Source organism: Panthera onca, chromosome B2 (assembly GCF_046562875.1).
Source record: "Panthera onca isolate mPanOnc1 chromosome B2, mPanOnc1 haplotype 2, whole genome shotgun sequence".
Classification (NCBI taxonomy): Eukaryota; Metazoa; Chordata; class Mammalia; order Carnivora; family Felidae; genus Panthera; species Panthera onca.
The window spans coordinates 28,307,613-28,329,260 of NC_138343.1; the positions used below are offsets into that span (position 1 = coordinate 28,307,613).

The 21,648-nt window shown below is 37.0% G+C and overlaps 1 protein-coding gene across 4 annotated transcripts in view; it reads left to right on the plus strand.

The window, feature by feature from the left end:
• The window catches only part of EXOC2 (exocyst complex component 2), a 283,103-nt gene that overhangs the window by 148,194 nt on the left and 113,261 nt on the right, over nt 1–21,648 (plus strand). For all 4 annotated transcript variants that reach the window (XM_060614965.2, XM_060614961.2, XM_060614962.2 and 1 more), the window contains 7 exons: nt 4,755–4,820; nt 4,989–5,146; nt 5,341–5,462; nt 6,895–6,956; nt 18,420–18,500; nt 18,959–19,018; nt 19,698–19,759. In XM_060614965.2, coding sequence (XP_060470948.1) covers nt 4,755–4,820; nt 4,989–5,146; nt 5,341–5,462; nt 6,895–6,956; nt 18,420–18,500; nt 18,959–19,018; nt 19,698–19,759 — 611 coding nt within the window. The remainder of the gene's footprint in view (nt 1–4,754; nt 4,821–4,988; nt 5,147–5,340; nt 5,463–6,894; nt 6,957–18,419; nt 18,501–18,958; nt 19,019–19,697; nt 19,760–21,648) is intronic.

Here is a 21,648-nt window from a genome sequence, read left to right on the forward strand (position 1 = left end):
GATCTGAGTGTCTGTTTTTGTGCTGGTACCATACTGTCTTGATGACTGCAGCTTTGTAGTACATCGTGAAGTCTGGAATTCTGATGCCTCCATCTTTGGTTTTCTTTTTCGGTGCAAAAAAGTGATTTTATTAAAGCCTGTGGGAAGAAAGAGCTGCACTGGGGTTGTTGTATGGCTGGTTATATACCATGTACTTGGGAGAGGTAAAGTTAAAAGAGAAGTTTCGGAAGAGACTTTCACGTGCTGAAGACTGACAGATTACTGGAGGCCTACCTGTTGTCAAGCTAAGGTTGTTTTTCCCTCTAGCGAAGCATTAACATTAAGATAGATAGTAAGGAGTTCCTGGAGTAATGTTATACTTTGTGTTGCCTCAAGTATTTGCCAGCGGGCTGCAGGTTATAAAGAAATTTAATTTTACCTGCCCTTTTCTTCTTGCATTTGTTCCCCACATCAGAATGGTTGGGATGGTGATACTATGGGCTCCAGGAAACTTGAGTCTATAAGTTTCTGGATATTAGGCTATTGATAAGATTGCCTTTTTCTTGTAATTTACTAAGGTATTTGTAAACTGATGGAGACTGTGTCCTGCATGACTGTGATCTTTATCAGTTAGCCATTTGTTTTCTTTTCTTTCCTTTGTTCTTGGGCATCCAGGAGTACCTGAGGAATATCACATGTGTCCCTCCTGGGGGTGGGGAGTGTACTAGCTTGTGTTGGACCTCAGCATGCTTTATAGTCCCTCATCAGAAAGACTTGAAGAACATGCAGTTTTCCACTTTTAATGTATTGGATTTGAAATTCCTGTGAATTATTCAAGAAGAGACATCAAGTGGGCAATCTGATATTCAGATTTGGGCTTCAGAGGAAAGATTTGGGCTGGAAATATAAATTTGGAAGTGTGACATTGTGGTTATATATAAGAAATATATATTTGGTCTTCTGGTTTCTGGCATAGAGCTCCTAAAACCCTGAGAATTTCCTAAGTGAGGAGTGCAGAAGTAATGATGTTATGTTATGTTATGTTATGTTATGTTATGTTATGTTATGTTACTTTTGTCCCCACCTATGGAGGAAGAGGGTTGGAATTTTCAGTCTCACCCTCAGACCTCTTGGGAGAGGAATGGATCTGGAGGTTGAATCAGTTGACAATGACCAGTGATTTTATTAGTTGTGCCTATGTTAATGAAACCTCCTTAAACACCCAAAGGACAGGGTTCAGAGAGCTTCCAGGTTGATGAATTTTTGGAAATTCAGGGAAGGTGGCTTGCCTGGAGACTGCATGGAAGTTCTGCACCCTTTTCCTATACTTTGCCTTATGCATCTCTTCCACCTGGCCATTTCTGAATTATATCCTTTTATAATAAACTGGTAATTGAGTGAGTGAACACATTTTCTGAGTTCTATGTGCTATTCTAACAAATTATTTGAACCTAGGCAGCGAGTCATGGGAATGTCCAGTCTATAGCCAGTAGGTCAGAAGCACAGGTCTTGAAATTGGCCTGGTCTTGAAATTGGCATCTAAGTGTTAGTGGGAGGGGGTGGCACAAATCTTGTAGGACTAAGCCCTTACCTGTGGGATCTCACTTTATTCCCAGGTAGAGAGTGTCAGAAGTGAGTTGAATTGTAGGACACTCAGCTGGTGTGACAAATAAGCCCACTGCCCCAATCAAAGGAGGGATGCAGAGACTCGGAGCACAGTGAAGCAAGGCTTTAAATGAACACTTTTGCAAGAGTGGGTGGCAGTTACAGCAGGCAGTTTATCTCCTAGCATGAAGTCCTTCTCCTGATTCCTCATTGGCTGAGTACTACAGAGGTTATAGCCTTACTGGGAAGTCACCTATGCCCTTGTAAGGCCAAAAAGTAGTCTGTTTGGAACAAATGTACATTCCTTGAGGTGACACAGAGACTTCAGTTCTCTGATGCATGCTCATTGTGAAGCCTGCGAAAAATAAGCCTGCAAAATGGAGAGGGGGTGGGGAAGAGGAACCAGGAAATGCAGTGTCTTAAGGGTTTGGGACTGCATTTTTGGCGGGCAGTTCGTACGTATTTCCAATAGGTTGTAAACCTCTTGCTACTAGACAGCGCAGCTTTTATCTGGTATTTCTGAAAATGAATCATGTCACTTCTCACAACTGGTATCTGGAAAACTGCTTGTTTTTAAGGGGAGGCCCCTACCCCTACCCACACATGTTGGAATTGAGTGCAGAATCCAAAATAGGAAGGCATTACATAGAAATGATATTTGAAGCCATGAGAATGAATTAGTGAGAGTGTATAGAGAAAAAAGTGCCTAGGACTAAGACCTGACAAACTGCAGTATTTAGAGAATAGTTAATTCATCACCTCAGTAAGGCTGTGGCCATTCATTTGTTTTTCTACACCTAGGCCACTATATTGCCCAAAGTGTTACTTTGAATCAGAGCATCACACTTGACAGAAACAGAAAGTAGGCTAACAGACATTCAAGGCTGGTTGGACTTACCTGAGTAGTCATGACTCAGATGGCAGTCACTCTTGACATCATCTCTCCTTTCTCACTGCAACACCCAGTAGAATTGCCATGATCAGTTTACTCTACCTTGGAAGCCTGTGGCTAAGCCATCAACAGGAGTTCATGCTCCATCTCCTTTTGTCTAAGGTGCTGTGATTGCTCACCTGGTTAGTGTAGCATCCTCCTAGCTGGCTGTGTTCCTAATATTAGCCCCTCTAGTCAGTTCTCACTGTTGCTTTAAAACTCTTTAATTACTTCTCATTTGTCTTAAAAATAAAGGGACAAAAACATCAGCTTCTGAGTTAAATCCTGGTGTTAAAAGAATTTTGAGTGTTGTTACCTAGTAAATTTTAGGAATTGGCTTATTGACATTATTGAAGTGAATTTTAGGTTTAGATTTTTCAAAAATTAAACTTTTATCTTTTAAAGCAAACATGCATTTCTACAAAGACAAAATGATAGGAGCGCTTGGATGGCTCAGTCAGTTGAGCGTCCAACTTCAGCTCAGGTCATGATCTCACAGTTCCTGGGTTTGAGCCTTGTATCAGGCTCTGTGCTGACAGCTTGTTCAGAGCCTGGAGCCTGCTTTGGATTCTCTCTGCCCCTTCCCCGCTCACTCTCTGTCTCTGTCTCTCAAAAATAAATGCTAAAATTAAAAAAAAATTTTTTTTCAATGTTTATTTTTGAGAGAGTGCGAGTGGGGGAGGGGCAGAGAGAGCCAGAGACACTGTATCTGAAGCAGGGTCCAAGCTCTGAGCTGTCAGCACAGAGCCCGACACAGTGCTCAAACTCCTGATCATGAGATCATGATCTGAGCCAAAGTTGGGCGTTCAACCGACTGAGCCACCCAGGCGCCCCCCCAAAAATGTTTTTAAATGATAAAAAGCTACAGTTTAATATAAAATTGTAAAATAAATGTAAATCAGAGCCTGAAGAGGTGTGTATGTATATGTATGTTGACCACTTTTTATCAGGTACATCTGATGCTTTTTGTCGAAAACATTTAGCAATCCTTACCCTTCTTTTAGTCATTCACATTAGTAATATTCATCATAATAATGAACTCTATACATTGTTTCTCTAGCTTATACAAAAGATATATATAACATTGTATTTTAAAATCAACTTGATGTCAGTATCATAATCATTTATAATCTTTTTTTTTTTTTTAAGTTTATTTTGAGAGAGGGGGAGAAGGGCAGAGAGAGAGAGAATCCCACGCAGGCTCCACAGTCAATGAGGAGTCGGGTGTGGGGCTCAAACTCACAAACTGTGAGATCTTGACCTCAGCCTAAATCAAGAGTTGGGCGCTTAACTGACTGAGCCATCCAGGCGCCCCTATAACGCAGTTGTTCTTAACTTGAAAGTTCTTTTAACATGTCTCTAACCAATAATACATAAACATTTCAACTTTAAAGGATAATTTTGCATTATGTTAATGAATTATCAGAATTTTTGTTTACATCATACCATCTTGTTATTTTTCCTTTATTTGGAAAGTTTTCTAGGCTTGCCCTTCCCAGGCATGTTATATGGTAATATTTAGTTGTTAGAAAATTTGGGAATAAAAAGTTAAATGAAATCCAATTGAATAGATTCCTGTTTTAATCAGTGTAGTCTTCCAAATATTACTTTAAGGAGAAAGGAATATCAAAGGAAAGTACGGCTAGCAGGAAACAAATAAAAATTTAATTCTAGGATTCTAGAATATATTCTCTCCTAAATTAGACAGTAAAATCCCTGAAAGAAGAATCGTGACTTTTAGTTTTGTAAAAATAAAATGCCAAATATAATGCTTATTTATAAATAGGGAAGGGAAGGGAATGGATATCCTAAGATTCTTAGACATTAATCCGGAGTTTACTCTTCCTTTTACTTCTGTACCAGCTAATGAAAAATAGGGTTGAAAATGTTGTCTTGGGTATGATTTAGGCTTAACAATATATAAAATTGTTGATGAGCATGGCACATGGAATTCATCTACAGAAAAGGTAATTTCAGCTTAATGCTTAGGTTTATTTATACAAATTGCACTTAAAGGTTTTAGGAGGATAAGTAACTTCTTGTTGGAATAAGAAAGGTTTTCTAATTAAGTCTGTTTTTAAGTCAGAAACTTAGATTTTGTCTTATACATTCCTTTTAATCAAGTTACAACCGTATACAATGCTCTCTTTATATACAGCTGCTAAAGTATTTCTTATTTTTATACATTATTTCTAAAGATAACTAATATATTTTATTTTGCTGTTTTTTGATTTTTAAGACTGCAGAGAAATCAGGCCAGATTGAAAGATCGAAGAATGTAAGGCAAAGACAAAATGATTTTAAGGTAAGTTAAGGATAAGCATGTAGACTTTTTCACAAGATAGGATTTTCTCAACCAAAGTTGCTAGAAAACTTTATGTTCGAACTATTCATCATTGTTCAGGCAGATTCCTTTAGTTGATTTAATCAAATTAATGACTTTTAATGCAGTTTTACTTTCATCATTGTCTAGAAAATGATTCAAGAAGTAATGCAGTGTCTTGTGAAGTTGATCCGTGGAGCCCTGCTCCCATTTAGCATCCCAGAGAGTGGAGTGAGGCAGTATGGAGGCTGGGAGGTAAAGTCTGAGCTGTCAGGACAGTGGCTTGCTCATGTCATCCAGACCATAAGGTAAATATGGAATATCTTTTTTAACAAGAATGTCTTCTAAAAAGGGGTAAATTGTTTTTGCCCTTTTGAAAAAAAAAGAAAAACATGTTCAACAAAGAATTTTACTCTGTCCTTTTGCCTCGGCCAAACTGATGACAGGAATTGCTTTGAGATCTCACTCTGCTTACTTTTGTTTTGTTGTGTCTCTTTTACAGGCTTACTTATGAATCGTTGACTGCCCTTGAAATTCCTAATGACATGTTACAGACTATCCAGGATCTCATTTTAGATCTCCGAGTACGTTGTGTGATGGTCACATTGCAACATACAGCGGAAGGTATGTTAAGAGAAATTGATGACATTTGCTAGACAATGATTATCTGAATATCCCACCTCTTTGTAGCTCCTAATCCTTGAAAATGAGAAAATTCCTTTTATGGAAACTTGAATATTTTAGATCACCAGTAGCTGCTCAATAGAATTTTTTCCTTCTTTTTTTTTTTTTTTTTTAATGTTTATTTATTTTTGAGAGAGCAAGAGACAAAGCATGAGATGGGGAGGGGCAGAGAGAGAGAGAGAGAGAGAGAGAGGGAGACAAGGAATCTGAAGCAGGCTCTCCAGGTTCTGAGCTGTCAGCACAGAACCTGATGCAGGGCTTGAACCCATGAACCCATCATGAGATCATGACCTGAGCTGAAGTCAGACGCTTAACCAACTGAGCCACCCAGGCACCCCTAGAATTTTTTTCCTGCTTTGAATATCTTTTCAAATCTATTTACTTGAGATGCCAGACCATGCATAAATTAAGGTGGATATATTTGAAAATATTTAAGGATATAAGAACATTCTTATGGCAAATGTTAAGTAGAAAAAGTATAGTATAAAATGAATATAACGTCTGATCCCAGTTTTGAAAATGTGTGTGCATTTTAAATATTTAAAAATACGAATGTAAATTCAGAAGAAAGATAAATAATAGTTTTCTGCATAGTAGAAATTATAGGTGATGCTCATTTTCTTTATACATTTTAGAATTTTCAGGAAAAATTTTGTATACACAATCATAAAAAACAAGGTTATCTTTACAAAGCCACCTTCTGGATATTAAATATTGTTGAAAACAATCAAGAACATCATTATAAATGACATAAGCCATAACTATCTGTCACCAAGACTTTTGAGTAAGAAGGTCACATCTCTAAGAATTGGTGACTAAATATACTGTGTCAACAGAAAAGGAGTAGAATCCAGGTGAGAAACAGCAGTATCCTCTGAATTCATTTACGTGTTCCCCGCAAGGACCTGAGACAGCATGAAATGCTAAAGGTTTGGACAGGTAGGATTCCTTTAGCCAAGTGAGAATCATAGTGCCAGTCATCAGAAGTATATAGGATTAAAACAATATAAATTTTTCATCAGATATTTTGGGAAAAAACATTTTGTAGTTTATTTTGTACATATTGAATATTATCAAGAGTCCTCTTTAAGTAATAAACCATTGTCAAAAGTTGTCATTAAGCCTAGCCTAGCAGTCTCCAAATGGGGCTAAATTTATTTACATTAATGTTTTATTAAAAATATCCAGAAAAACAATACACATTTAAAAACTTGAGTCTACCAGAAATATGTCTTATGCCTATTACCTACTTCCATTTTTTTTACAAATCTATATAAAATAATGAAAAACCATGACCTTTATAGATTTTTATTTATATAAAGTTCAATGAGAAATTAAAATAAAAAGTACTGTGTGCTTATTTTCCCTGCAGAAATAAAGAGATTAGCTGAAAAGGAAGACTGGATTGTCGATAATGAAGGACTGACTTCTCTTGTAAGTTTAAATACTTTTCAATGATTAATGATTAATGTATATAATATTCAAAATAAATGACTAATTTTATTAATAGGGAGCATATGTTCTTTTGCATTGTAATTCTAAATCATCTCTGGAAACAGAAAAATAAACTTCTTAAAGTTTTCTTTTTTAGACTCATTTTTGCTTAACACTACAAATATTTAAAAATTAATAAAAGCAGTGGATTTGTTTTAGCGTGCTCTTTCTTCATCATGTGTCACTATATTTTATTTGCATTACATTTTTTTTTTTTTTAATTTTTTTTTTTCAACGTTTTTTATTTATTTTTGGGACAGAGAGAGACAGAGCATGAACAGGGGAGGGGCAGAGAGAGAGGGAGACAGAATTGGAAACAGGCTCCAGGCTCCGAGCCATCAGCCCAGAGCCCGACGCGGGGCTCGAACTCACGGACCGCGAGATCGTGACCTGGCTGAAGTCGGACGCTTAACCGACTGCGCCACCCAGGCGCCCCTGCATTACATTTTAAAATAGATTGTGCTTCAGCTGTTGGTGGGAATGCAAACTGGTGCAGCCACTCTGGAAACTAGTGTGGAGGTTCCTCAAAAAAAAATAGAATTACCCTGCAACCCAGCAATAGCACTACTAGGAATTTATCCAAGGGATACAGGAGTGCTGATCCATAGGAGCACATGCACTCCAATGTATAGAGTAGCACTGTCAACAATAGCCAAATTATGGGAAAAGCCCAAATGTCCATCAATTGATGAATGGATAAAGAAGATGTGGTTTATATATACAATGGAATACTACTTGGCAATGAGAAAGAATGAAATCTGGCCATTTACAACAATGTGGATGGAACTGGAGGGTATTATGCTAAGTGAAATAAGTGAGTCATAGAAAGATAGATACCATATGTTTTCACTCATGTGGAATTTGAGAAACTTAACAGAAGACCATAGGGGAAAGGTAGGGGGAAAAATAGTTCAAACAGGGAGGGAGGAAAACCTAAGAGACTCTTAAATACAGAGAACAAACTGAGGGCTGGTGCCAGGGCTGGCAGGGGAGAGGGGAAAATGGGTGATGGACATTGAGGAGGGCAGTTGTTGGGATGAGCACTGGGTGTTGTATGGTAAGTGATGAGTCATGGGAATCTACTCCCAAAGCCAAGAGCACACTGTATATACACTGTATATTAGCTAACTTGACAATAAGTTAAAAAAATAAAATAGATTGTGCTTCATTCTAAGTTTCCCAGTAACTTGAATTTTTCAGAAAAGCGGAGTGGGAAAAAAAAATTCTGTTGCTGACCCCTAAGCCAAAATAAAACAAACCAACAATAACTAACCTCTCCAGATAGATACATGGGTCAGGCAGGCAATTATAAACATGGTCTGTTCATTTTAGAGTCATCATCTGTTTAGATGGGACTTATAGATTATCAAAATACTTTTGAAAATAGTTTTCATGATTTATCATGTTTTCACATCTGTTTCATGGATTCCCACAATGATCCTGTAGGTGGGTGTGTCAGTTAAATTGACATTCAGCTGCTAAAACATCCAGGGTCTTTAAAGGAGATGGGCATTTCCTTTTCTTCTAATATTAAAGAAATTAGGACTGGTGTGGCAGCTTAATCATGCAATCAGTACACAAGGCTCCTTCTGACTTTCTTCTTTGTGATCTTTATTGTGGCTTTTGTCTCACAATGGCCTCATGATCAAAGGAAGGCCATTGCTGTTCCAACCACCATGGCCTTATTTCTGTCATGAGAAAAGCCCAGCACTTTTTCAGGAGCCATAGCTGACAATTCTTCCCACGTCTAATTGGCTAGAATTGATTCACATGCCCATCCCTATCTACTGTGGAGGCTGGAAAAATGCAGTATTTTTTTTTTTTTATTTTTTTTTTTTTAGCAGAGCACATTGCTAATCCCAACAATTTCTGTCTTACCTTAGTAAGAAAAATGGAGAAAATAAATCTGGAGGAGGCAGTCAGGTTTCTGCCTGTTTAGTAGGTGAGGAAATTAGAATAAGATGGTTTTAACTTGCCCAAATTTACAAAATCACGGTGAATGAGGTTGTTGAGACAGAATGATCTCATGTAATATTTCTTCAGTTCTTCAAATTGCTGTACTTTTTGAAATAATTGTATACTTCCTATTGACAGTCTTACTTTGGGAGTTGGGAAATTTTTGACAAGTTGAAATTCTTTCCTCCTATCCCTCCTAAGTACACTAAAATATACCTTTATATAACAATGTGGTTTAGAACATCAGTGCTTACTTACAAATTTTTGTAAATTAAATCATGTTTGAAATGAGGGAAATTTAGTTTTAATAAATACAATTATATTTTAAAGGATTTGTTTTTAATAAAAATTACTTTTATTTGGCTTATTCTACTTTTCATAATTATTTGTGCTTATATACAAACTATCCTATAGCTAATTCTGTCATACTAAATATTTAGAGAAAGGAAACGTAGAGTAGACCTGCATGGTCCAATATCCAATATAGCAGTCATTATAGACATGGTTTGTATAAGACTCAGTACAAAGAAAGAACGTGAAATATCTCAACTTTTTATTGATTACATGATGATATAATATTTTGTTATATTGCATAACCTGAATTATATTAAAATCAATTTTTCTTTTAATATTCTTATTGTGTTTACTGGAAACTCTTATATATATGACTTATGTTTGTGGCTCACATTATACTTCTTTTGAACAGTGCTGATATGGAGGAAAATGTGCTGCCCTGGATTTGGAATCATAATCTGGTTCAGTCCATAGTTCTGTCACATAATAGCCATGCAATCTTTTTTCTTCTTTTTTTTTAAGTTTATTTATTTAATCGTTGCACCCAATGTGGGACTGAAACTCATGACCCTGAGATTGAGGGTCACGTGATCTTCTGACTGACCTAGCCCGGCACCCCATTAGCCATGCAGTCTTAAAGAAGCCACTTTCCCCCTCTCCCAGTTAGTGCTTATCTGGTAGCTGCCACATCTAACTTTGGTTGTTTGATTATAATAGATAAACCTCTTTGAAAATACTTTGAAATGTTTACCATAGAAACTTGTTTGTAGTCCACTTAAAGTTTGACTATAATAGTAAGAAACTGGAACCATAGAATAACTAATTTCATGTTTGTCACACATACAAGCTAGAAGACTAAACTTTGTGGATGAATGACCCAGAGAATGTTACCCTTCTGATGTCAGCCATTATATCGTCTACCCAGATGTAGGTAAAAAAATATGTAACATAGGGGCACCTGGATGGTTCAGTCATTTAAGTACCCAACTCTTGTTTTGGCTCAGGTCATGATCTCATGGTTTGTGAGATTGGGCTTCATGCTGGTAGCACTTTCTCTCTCTCTGAAAAAAATAAACATTAAACAAAACAAAACAAAAAAAAAAGAGGGGCGCCTGCGTGGCTCAGTCAGTTAAGCTATCTACTTCAGGTCAGGTCATGATCTCACGGTTCATGGGTTCAAGCCCCGTGTCGGGCTTTGTGCTGACAGCTCAGAGCCTGGAGCCTGTTTTGGACTCTGCCTCCCTCTCTCTCTTCCCCTCCCCTGCTCACACTCTGTCTCTCTCTCAAAAATAAACATATATTAAAAAAAAAAGAAATGAAATGAACATTATACTTTGCCTCACTATGACTTATTTCAGCTGAAGTTTGTTTATTATTTATTTGTTTAATAAGGTTTAGGTCTCTCCTATGTTTGCTTTTTAAGAGAGAGAACATGAATGAGGAGTGTTGGAGAGAGACTGAGAATCTTTTTTTTTTTTTTAATATGAAATTTATTGTCAAATTGGTTTCCATACAAATCCCAGTGCTCATCCCAACAGGTGCCCTCCTAAATACCCATCACCCACCCCCTCACCCCCCATCAACCCTCAGTTTGTTCTCAGTTTCTAAGAGTCTCTTATGGTTTGGCTCCCTCTCTAACCTTTTTTTTTTTTTTTTTTTCTTTTTCCTTCCCCTCCCCCATGGTCTTCTGTTAAGTTTCTCAGGATCCACATAGGAGTGAAAACATATGGAATCTGTCCTTCTCTGTATGACTTATTTCACTTAGCATCACACTCTCCAGTTCCATCCATGTTGCTACAAAAGGCCATATTTCATTCTTTCTCATTGCCACGTAGTACTCCGTTGTGTATATAAACCACAATTTCTTTATCCATTCATCAGTTGATGGACATTTAGGCTCTTTCCATACTTTGGCTATTGTTGAGAGTGCTGCTATAAACATTGGGGTACAAGTGCCCCTATGCATCAGTACTCCTGTATCCCTTGGGTAAATTCCTAGCAGTGCTACTGCTGGGTCATAGGGTAGGTCTATTTTTAATTTTTTGAGGAACCTCCACACTGTTTTCCAGAGTGGCTGCACCAGTTTGCATTCCCACCAACAGTGCAAGAGGCTTCCTATTTCTCCACATCCTCGCCAGCATCTGTAGCCTCCTGTTTGTTCATTTTGGCGTGAGGTTATATCTGAGTGTGGTTTTGATTTGTATTTCCCTGATGAGGAGCGATGTTGAGCATCTTTTCATGTGCCTGTTGGCCATCTGGATGTCTTCTTTAGAGAAGTGTCTCTTCATGTGTCTGCCCATTTCTTCACTGGATTATTTGTTTTTCGGGTGTGGAGTTGGTAAGCTCTTTATAGATTTTGGATACTAGCCCTTTGTCCAATTTGTCATTTGCAAATATCTTTTCCCATTCCGTTGGTTACCTTTTAGTTCTGTTGATTGTTTCCTTTGCTGTGCAGAAGCTTTTTATCTTCATAATGTCCCAATAGTTCATTTTTGCTTTTAATTCCGTTGCCTTTGGGGATGTGTCAAGTAAGAAATTGCTGCGGCTGAGGTCAGAGAGGTTTTTCCCTGCTTTCTCCTCTAGGGTTTTGATGGATTCCTGTCTCACATTCAGGTCCTTTATCCATTTTGAGTTTATTTTTGTGAATGGTGTGAGAAAGTGGTCTAGTTTCATTCTTCTCCATGTTGCTGTCCAGTTCTCTCAGCACCATTTGTTAAAGAGACTGTCTTTTTTCCATTGGATATTCTTTCCTGCTTTGTCAAAGATTAGTTGGCCATACATTTGTGGGTCTAGTTCTGGGGTTTCTATTCTATTCCATTGGTCTATGTGTCTGTTTTTGTGCCAATACCATGCTGTCTTGATGATGACAGCTTTGTAGTAGAGGCTAAAGTCTGGGATTGTGATGCCTCCCACTTTGGTCTTCTTCTTCAATATTACTGTGGCTATTCGGGGCCTTTTGTGGTTCCATACAAATTTTAGGATTGCTTGTTCTAGCTTCGAGAAGAATGCTGGTGCAATTTTGATTGGGATTGCATTGAATGTGTAGATAGCTTTGGGTAGTATTGACATTTTAACAATATTTATTCTTCCAATGCATGAACACGGAACGTTTTTCCATTTCTTTGTATCTTCTTCAATTTCCTTCATAAGCTTTCTATAGTTTTCAGCATACAGATCTTTTACATCTTTGGTTAGATTTATTCCTAGGTATTTTATGCTTCTTGGTGCAATTGTGAATGGGATCAGTTTCTTTATTTGTCTTTCTGTTGCTTCATTAGTAGTGTATAAGAATGCAAGTGATTTCTGAACATTGATTTTGTATCCTGCAACTTTGCTGAATTCATGTATCAGTTTAGCAGACTGTTGGTGGAGTCTGTCGGGTTTTTCCATGTATAGTATCATGTCATCTGCAAAAAGTGAAAGCTTAACTTCATCTTTGCCAATTTTGATGCCTTTGATTTCCTTTTGTTATCTGATTGCTGACGCTAGTACTTCCAACACTATGTTAAACAACAGCGGTGAGAGTGGACATCCCTGTCCACATCCTGTTCCTGATCTCAGGGAGAAAGCTCTCAGTTTTTCCCCATTAAGGATGATATTAGCTGTGGGATTTTCATGAATGGCTTTTATTATATTTAAGTATGTTCCTTCTATCCCGACTTTTTCGGGGGTTTTTATTAAGAAAGGATGCTGAATTTTGTTAAATGCTTTTTCTGCATTGATAGACAGGATCATGTGTTTCTTTTCTTTTCTTTTATTAATGTGATGTATCACATTGATTGATCTGCGAATGTTAAACCAGCCCTGCATCCCAGGAATGAATCCCACTTGATCAGGGTGAATAATTCTTTTTATATGCTGTTGAATTCGATTTGCTAGTATCTTCTTGAGAATTTTTGCATCCATATTCATCAGGGATATTGGCCTGTAGTTCTCTTTCTTTGCTGGGTCTCTGTCTGGTTTATGGATCAAAGTAATGCTGGCTTCATAGAATGAGTCTGGAAGTTTTCCTTCCCTTTCTATTTTTTGGAATAGCTTGAGAAGGATAGGTATTATCTCTGCTTTAAATATCTGGTAGAATTCCCCAGGGAGCCATCCGTCCTGGACTCTTATTTGTTGGGACATTTTTGATAACTGATTCAATTTCTTCGCTGGTTATGGGTCTGTTCAAGCTTTCTATTTCTTCCTGTTTGAGATTTGGAAGTGTGTAGGTGTTTAGGAATTCTTCCATTTCTTCTAGGTTGTCCAGTTTGTTGGCGTATAATTTTTCATAGTATTCCCTGATAATTGCTTGTATTTCTGAGTGATTGGTTGTAATAATTCTATTTTCATTCATGATTTTATCTGTTTGGGTCATCTCCTTTTTCTTTTTGAGAAGCCTGGCTAGAGATTTATCAATTTTATTTTTTCAAAAAAACAACTCTTGGTTTCATTGATCTGCTCTACAGTTTTTGTTAGTTTCTATATTGTTTATTTCTGCTCTGATCTTTATTATTTCTCTTCTTCTGCTGGGTTTGGGGTGTCTTTGCTGTTCTGCTTCTACTTCCTTTAGGTGTGCTGTTAGATTTTGTATTTGGGATTTTTCTTGTTTCTTGAGATAGGCCTGGATTGCAATGTATTTTCCTCTCAGGACTGCCTTCGCTGCATCCTGAAGCATTTGGATTGTTGTACTTTCATCTTCATTTGTTTCCATATATTTTTTAATTTCTTCTCTAATTGCCTGGTTGACCCATTCATTCTTTAGTAGAGTGTTCTTTAACCTCCATGCTTTTGGAGGTTTTCCAGACTTTTTCCTGTGGTTGATTTCAAGCTTCATAGCATTGTGGTCTGAAAGTGTGCATGGTATGATCTCAATTCTTTTATATTTATGAAAGGCTGTTTTGTGACCCAGTATATGATCTATCTTGGAGAAGGTTCCATGTGCACTTGGGAAGAAAGTATATTCTGTTGCTTTGGGATGCAGAGTTCTAAATATATCTCTCAAGTCCATCTGATCCGATGTATCCTTCAGGGCCTTTGTTTCTTTATTGATCCTGTGTCTAGATGATATATCCATTGTTGTAAGTGGAGTATTAAACTCCCCTGCAATTACCACATTCTTATCAATAAGGTTGCTTATTTTTGTGAGTAATTGTTTTATATATTTGGGGGCTCCCATATTCAGCGCATAGACATTTATAATTGTTAGCTCTTCCTGATGGATAGACCCTGTAATTATTATATAATCTCCTTCTTCATCTCTTGTTACAGCCTTCAATTTAAAGTCTAGTTTGTCTGATATAAGTATGGCTATTCCAGCTTTCTTTTGACTTCCAGTAGCATGGTAGATAGATAGTTCTCCATCCCCTCACTTTCAATCTGAAGGTGTCCTCAGGTCTAAAATGAGTCTCTTGTAGACAGCAAATAGATGGGTCTTGTTTTTTTACCCATGCTGATACCCTATGTCTTTTGGTTGGAGCATTTAGTCCACTTACATTCAGTGTTATTATTGAAAGACATGGGTTTAGAGTCATTGTGATGTCCGTAGGTTTCATGCTTCTAGTGTTGTGTCTGGTACTTTGAGGTCCTTGCAACATTTAACTCACAGAATCCCCCTTAGGATCTCTTGTAGGGCTATGAATTGGTGGTGATGAATTCCTTCACTTTTGTGTGTTTGGGAAGATCTTTATCTCTCCTTCTGTTCTGAATGACAGACTTGCTGGATAAAGGATTCTCGGCTGCATAGTTTTTCTGTTCGTCACATTGAAGATTTCCTGCCATTCCTTTCTGGCCTGCCAAGTTTCAGTAGATAGGTCTGCCGCTGGTCTTATGGGTCTCCCTTTGTAAGTTAGAGCGTGTTTATCCCTAGTTGCTTTGAGAATTTTCTCTTTATTGTATTTTGTCAGTTTCACTGTGATATGTCGTGCAGAAGATCGATTCAAGTTACGTCTGAAGGGAGTTCTCTGTGCCTCTTGGATTTCAGTGCTTTTTCCTTCCCCAGATCAGGGAAGTTCTCAGCTACGATTTGTTCAAATACACCTTCAGCCCCTTTCTCCCTCTCTTCCTCTTCTGGAATTCGTATTATACGGATATTGTTGCGTTTGATTGCATCACTTAGTTCTCTAATTCTCCCCTCATACTCCTGGATTTTTTTAATCTCTTTTTTTCCTCAGCTTCCTGTTTTTCCATAATTTTATCTTCTAATTCACTTATTCTCTCCTCTGCCTCTTCAATCCGAGCTGTGGTCGTGTCCATTTTATTTTGCTCCTCATTTATAGCATTTTTTAGCTCCTCATGACTATTTCTTAGTCCCTTGATCTCTGTAGCAATAGATTTTCTGCTGTCCTTATACTTTTTTCCAACCCAGCGATTAATTTCATGACTATTATTCAAAATTCTTTTTCTCTTATATTGCTTAAATCGTTTTTGATCGATTCGTTAGCTGTCGCTACTTCCTGGAGTTTCTTTTGAGGAGAGTTCTTCTGCTTTGTCATTTTGGTTAGTCCCTGGAGTTATGCGGAACTGCAAGGCACTTCCCCTGTGTTGTCTGGAGTAACCTGTGTTAGTTGGCGGGGCCACAATCAGACCCCATGTCTGTCCCCAGCCCACCTTTGGGGCCACAGTCTGACTGGTGTGTACCTTATCTTCCCCTCTCCCAGGGGCAGAACTCACTGTGGAGTGGTGTGGCCCCTGTCTGGGCTCTTTGCACACTGCCAGCCTTGTGGTGCTGCTTCATTGGGATCTGGCTTATACGCTGGGGTGGATCTGCAAGGTGCACAGGGGCGGGAGGGGCACGCTCAGATAGGTTTTTCTTTGGTGGTCCCCTGGGGAGGGGCCTGCAGCACCTGGAGGGATGCAGACCCTTCAGAGGAGTGTGAGAGTCTTAAGCAGGCTACATTTTCAGTGTGGAGCCTCACTCAGGGCTCAAGACCCTGAGCCGAATCCCAAGACCCTGAGCCGAAATCAAGAGTCGGACCCTCAACCAACTGAGCCACCCAGGCACCCCTGAAGTACTGTATATTTAATTTGAACCTCACTTCAGTGCTCTGAAACAGCTTTTTTGAAAGCATCCTGCTTTCTTTTCATATTGAAAATGTGTACTGCTTTTTTCAATTTGGATAATTTTGAGAATTTTTTTCTTTCATAAGAACTGGAATGATTTGTGATAGCTCTTATAGTCAGCTAAATTGGATGATTCACTGACAATATGCAGAAATAGCACTGCTTCTCTTTAGAAAAAAGAAATAGCAGATGTTTAGACTATCATTACTCCCAATTTAACTGAAACTACTAATTCAGTTCTCTGGTATTATCCATTTATTGTATTAGTGTAGATATAAAAAGAAATTAAGAAAATCTAGTCCAAATATTAATGCAAGAAATCCAAGTAACAACAGGTTTAATTACCCACAGTTGAATTTTGGATTTAATTTTCACCATTATTCTTAGATTTTCCTACCTTTTGAGGTGGGTAAGTTGGAGGCATTAGGTCAGGTAGTTAACAAACATACCTCTTGAAATAGTTCTGTGCAGTTGGTATTTTATCCCATATTCTTTTTTTTTTTTTTTTTGTACTTAGAAGTTGTTTTTTGTTTTGTTTTGTTTTTTTATGGTGCCCTCTGGTGGCTTCAAAGTGCAGTATTAAAATAACATTATGTTGAGGCACTATTTTAGCTTTCATTAAATCTGGGTTCCTTTTTGTAAGAAAATAAACTTGTCTCTTCTGTTCAGTTTTTTTCCCCAATCTCTTTTAACAAATTGAAGCATGTAGTGAGGAGAGGTTCTGACTCCAGATTTTTGCACAGAGGTTTTTTTGTGTGTGTGTGTGTGTTTTTTAATTCAACTATGTGCCTTTTAAAAAAAAAAAAATTCTTTTAACCTTTATTTATTTTTGAGACAGAGAGAGAGTATGAACGGGGGAGGGTCAGAGAGAGAGAGGGAGACACAGAATCTGAAACAGGCTCCAGACTCTGAGCTGTCAGCACAGAGCCCGACGCGGGGCTCGAACTCCCGAACCGCCAGATCATGACCTGAGCCAAAGTCGGACGCTTAACCGACTGAGCCACCCAGGCGCCCCTCAACTATGTGTCTTATACAGCCCTCTGTCTGAGTGAAACCCAGACCCTTAGCCTCATCTTGTACTGCCAAACTCATGCCTAGTGGTTGTGATGCACTGCTGTTCTTGTGGTTTCTGAGTTCCTTTAGGCTCTGCCCTCCCTGGCCTGTGTACATATTGCCCTGTCTCCCTGAGCTCACCACTCCCTTCCCTTATCTTTTACGGGGCTGAGTCCTCTAGCCCTTCAAGTCTCCACTTAAATGTTCTCACTGTCTTTGACCATCTTAGAGCAGATTCCCCTCTATCATCATCATTTCTGAGTTCTGTTTTTTTTTTTTTTTTCCCCATGGCACTTACTCTAGTTTGTAGTTGACTTATTTCTGTATTTTTTTTTTTTTTTTTTTAGTAAAAAGTAACAGTTTTGTTGACTGTGACTTTTTTGGTTGTGACTCTTATCCTAGAGCATACACTTAATGAGAACTCAATCTTATTCCTATATCCCCATCACTTAGAGTATGCCTAGCACAAAGTGAAACTTTAAGTACAGTAGGAGCTAAGGTGTTACAATTCATTCAGATTTATCTGAATGCCAGTTGTTGGACATATCTTCACTTATTTTATGACTTAATGTATATAAAAAATGACTGTAATGACTTTTGAATTGAATTTCCTGGACCTTCTACAAATCATTATTAGTAACATTAAATTTTGTTGAACACTACCAGAGATGTGAAAGATCTGGAAGATTGAGCTCAGAATATATCTTCGAAGTAGTGTTTAAAATATAAACTTGCTGTATCTGTTCTTCATCAAGTCATTTCCCTCTTAGAAGAGTAGGATTTTTAAGAAGAACTTTAATTATACCTGATTTCTGTTCTATTTGAATTAGATGTACTTTAGAGTTAAGTTTTACCCATATTTAAATATCAAGTGCAAACTTGCCAAATCTAAATCTCGATGGGTAGGAGATTATTTGTCAAGTTGTTTGCATCTGTTTTCCTTTCAATAAATCTGTAAAATTGAGAGTTTGGGGCCATAATTTGCTTCTGTTAAATGTCTTAATCACCATTGCTTGTTTTTGAATTTTAAGGTAATGTACTTTTTTTTTTTTCATTCAGCCATGTCAATTTGAACAGTGCATTATACATTCTCTGCAGTCACTTAAAGGAGTTGTAGAGTGCAAGCCTGGAGAAGCCAGTGTAAGTTTTCTATTAAATTCAACTTCTATTTCAGACTTTCCCAGGAACCCTTGGGAATCACAGTTGTAAATGAGTCATTTCAGCACAAAAGACCTTTTCCCTCAGATACTTATTTGTTTTATTTGATTTTGTGTGTCCATTTCTTGGTTCCCAGATAGGCTGATGGAAGTTAAAATGTGAATGTAAGTCTTGTAGATAGAGTACTTGGAATTGTTGGCACTTTGTATACAGAGAGAATAACTGACCTGCATGTTGTCAACCAGCTCCATGCCAGTGTCTTACACAGGCGCCAAAACACTGCCTGTAGGGCAGCTCTTCATACCTGTCCCTTTTGGAGTAAGGTTACCCACACTGGAAGCAGTTTCCCATAAGTTAATTTTTTATATGGAACTTCACAAACAAAAAGTTTTGTTTTCTTAGCTAAATCTAAAAACTTTCATCAAAATTCTTCCTTATAGGTCTTTCAACAACCTAAAACACAGGAGGAGGTTTGTCAACTCAGCATCAATATCATGCAGGTAATATGTAAAAGTACTGATGTCCTGAAGCCTAAAATAATGCAAATTATAGTAAACTTCCTTCTATTAATAATACATGTGTAACATATATTGAATGTGTATTCTTTTTTCATCTTATCTGAGCCCATAATAGTTTATAGGAAGTAAGGTAACAAAAATAAAGTTCAAGGTATGGTTAATTCCAACTTATTCTAGCAATACCCCTTTATATTATACTTGCTTTTTTTGTGTTCTCATTGTACTTTACATTTATTTCTCTTAGAGCACAAATTCAATGATGTGATAGTTGTTTATACCGTATCTAGAGTATGAAATTCTTTGATTGGAACCAGTGCTTAGGACATTAATAAAGTTGAGCATGTGACTGAGTGGATGAGAGGAAGGAAAAGGTCTTTTTCCTAAAATATATTCAAGATTTTATAGTCAGAGAAAAACACAGATGCTTTTAATTGACCATTACTTATGTTATATGCATTGTCATATATATACCCAGAGCATACATAAACAGTATGTATATAGGATATATATTCTATCACTTCTGGGAGATATACATGCGTACATACACATATAACACAGTATATATATTTCTGGTTTTTTATTTACATAAAATTAGTTTTAATGTCCAAATATGTCAGTATCTAAGAGTTCATGCCACTGAAACTTCTTATTTTTGACTTAGATTTTTATATACTGTCTGGAACAGTTGAGCACTAAGCCTGATGCAGATGTAGATACTACACAGTAAGTAAACTAACACTAACCTCATTGATGTATTTAGGAAGATTAAAAATACAGAATAATGTTTTATATGTGATCTTATATCCTAAGGCAATGGAAGAGATAGATTACGTATGTTGAAATCATATTTTTATATATTTGACCTATATTTTTTATATGATTTATCTTCTGAACTCATCTTAATTAGTATTACTAGAGACATGTTGAGCAAACTGAACACCTTATTAGCTTACTAATTATTGAAAGGAACAAGTTTTATAAATAATAAGAATGAAAATTAAAATATATAACTCCTAGTTGATAACCTTTAGAATTCTGGTGTTAGAGATTTAGCAATACTTTTGTTAAAGACTAATTTTGCTAGTAGAATTAAGTCAGGGTCGGGCTTAGTTATTTGAGTTCCAGAAGAACACATTTTGATTGTTAATATTTATGAATTCTGGTAATAATTATTTTATAATGTTGTTCTATAGGGTCTTTCAGAAATCTATTTTATCTGAATGATACCTGAATGTATTTGACACGTGTAACTTTTCTGAACCTAAGGTTAAATACTGAAATAGATGCCTCTTATATCTGTAATTGATAATTTCAGAAGTTTTCCATTTTTGTGATTTTCTTGGTATTGGTTTTTGCCTTTAGGTATATAATACTACTACCTCTCTGAGACCTAATAAATACTTAACTCTTCTAGTTTTTCTGTGATTTGCTTTTATATATTTAACATAATCCACCAAGAACTTATATTGTTAGTTTGCTGATATTGTTGATTAATAAGTCTTTCTTTCCGTATTATTTTGTTGCAATTTCTGTTTCAGACACCATTGAATTCTACCAAATAGTGCAATATATTTCTGAACTTTTTATTTATTTTATTTTATTTTATTTTAAATTCCAGTATAGTTAACATACAGTATTACATTAGTTTCAGGTGTGCAGTATAGTTCCATGTATCCCTTGGTGCTCATCACAAGTGCACTCCTTAATTCTATCACCTATTTAACCTGTCCCTTTACTCTCTCCTCTATGGTAACCATCGGCTCTCTAAAATTAAGAGTCTGTTTCTTGGTTTGCCTCTTTCTCATGCTTTCTCTTTTTCTCTTTGTTTTGTGTCTTAAATTCCACATATGAGTGAAATCATCATGTATTTGTCTTTCTCTGACTGACTTATTTTGCTTAGCTTAATACTCTCTAGCTTTATCAACCTTGCTGCAAATGGCAAGATTTCATTCCTTTTTTTTTTTTTTTTTTAATGGCTGAGGAATAATCCTTTGCATATATACCACATCTTCTTTATCCATTCATTAGTTGATAGACATTTGGACTCTTTCCATAATTTGGCTATTGTTGATAAAACTGCCATAAATATCACAGTGTATGTATCCCTTGGAATCAGTACTTTTGTATCCTTTGGGGAAAGACCCAGTAGTGCAACTGCTGAATCATAGTGTAGTTCTATTTTTAACTTTCTGAGGAACTTCTATACTGTTTTCCAGAGTGGCTGCACCAGTGTGGCTGCACCAGTTTGCATACCCACTAACAGTACATAAGCGTTCCTTTTTCTCCACACCCTCGCCAACACCTTTTGTTTCTTGTATTGTTGATTTTAGCCATTCTGACAGGTGTGAGGTGATATCTCATTGTAGTTTTGATTTGCATTTCCCTGATGATTTGTGATGAACATCTTTTCATGTGTCTGTTGGTCATCTGGATGTTTTCTTTGGAGAAATGTCTTTTCATGTCTTCTGCCTATTTTTAAAAAATGTTTATGTATTTATTTTGAGATGGGAGAGGAGCAGAGAGAGATTGAATCCCAAGCAGGCTCCATGCTGTCTGCTCAGAGCCTGACATGGGGCTCAAACTCACAAACCGTGAGATCATGACCTGAGCTG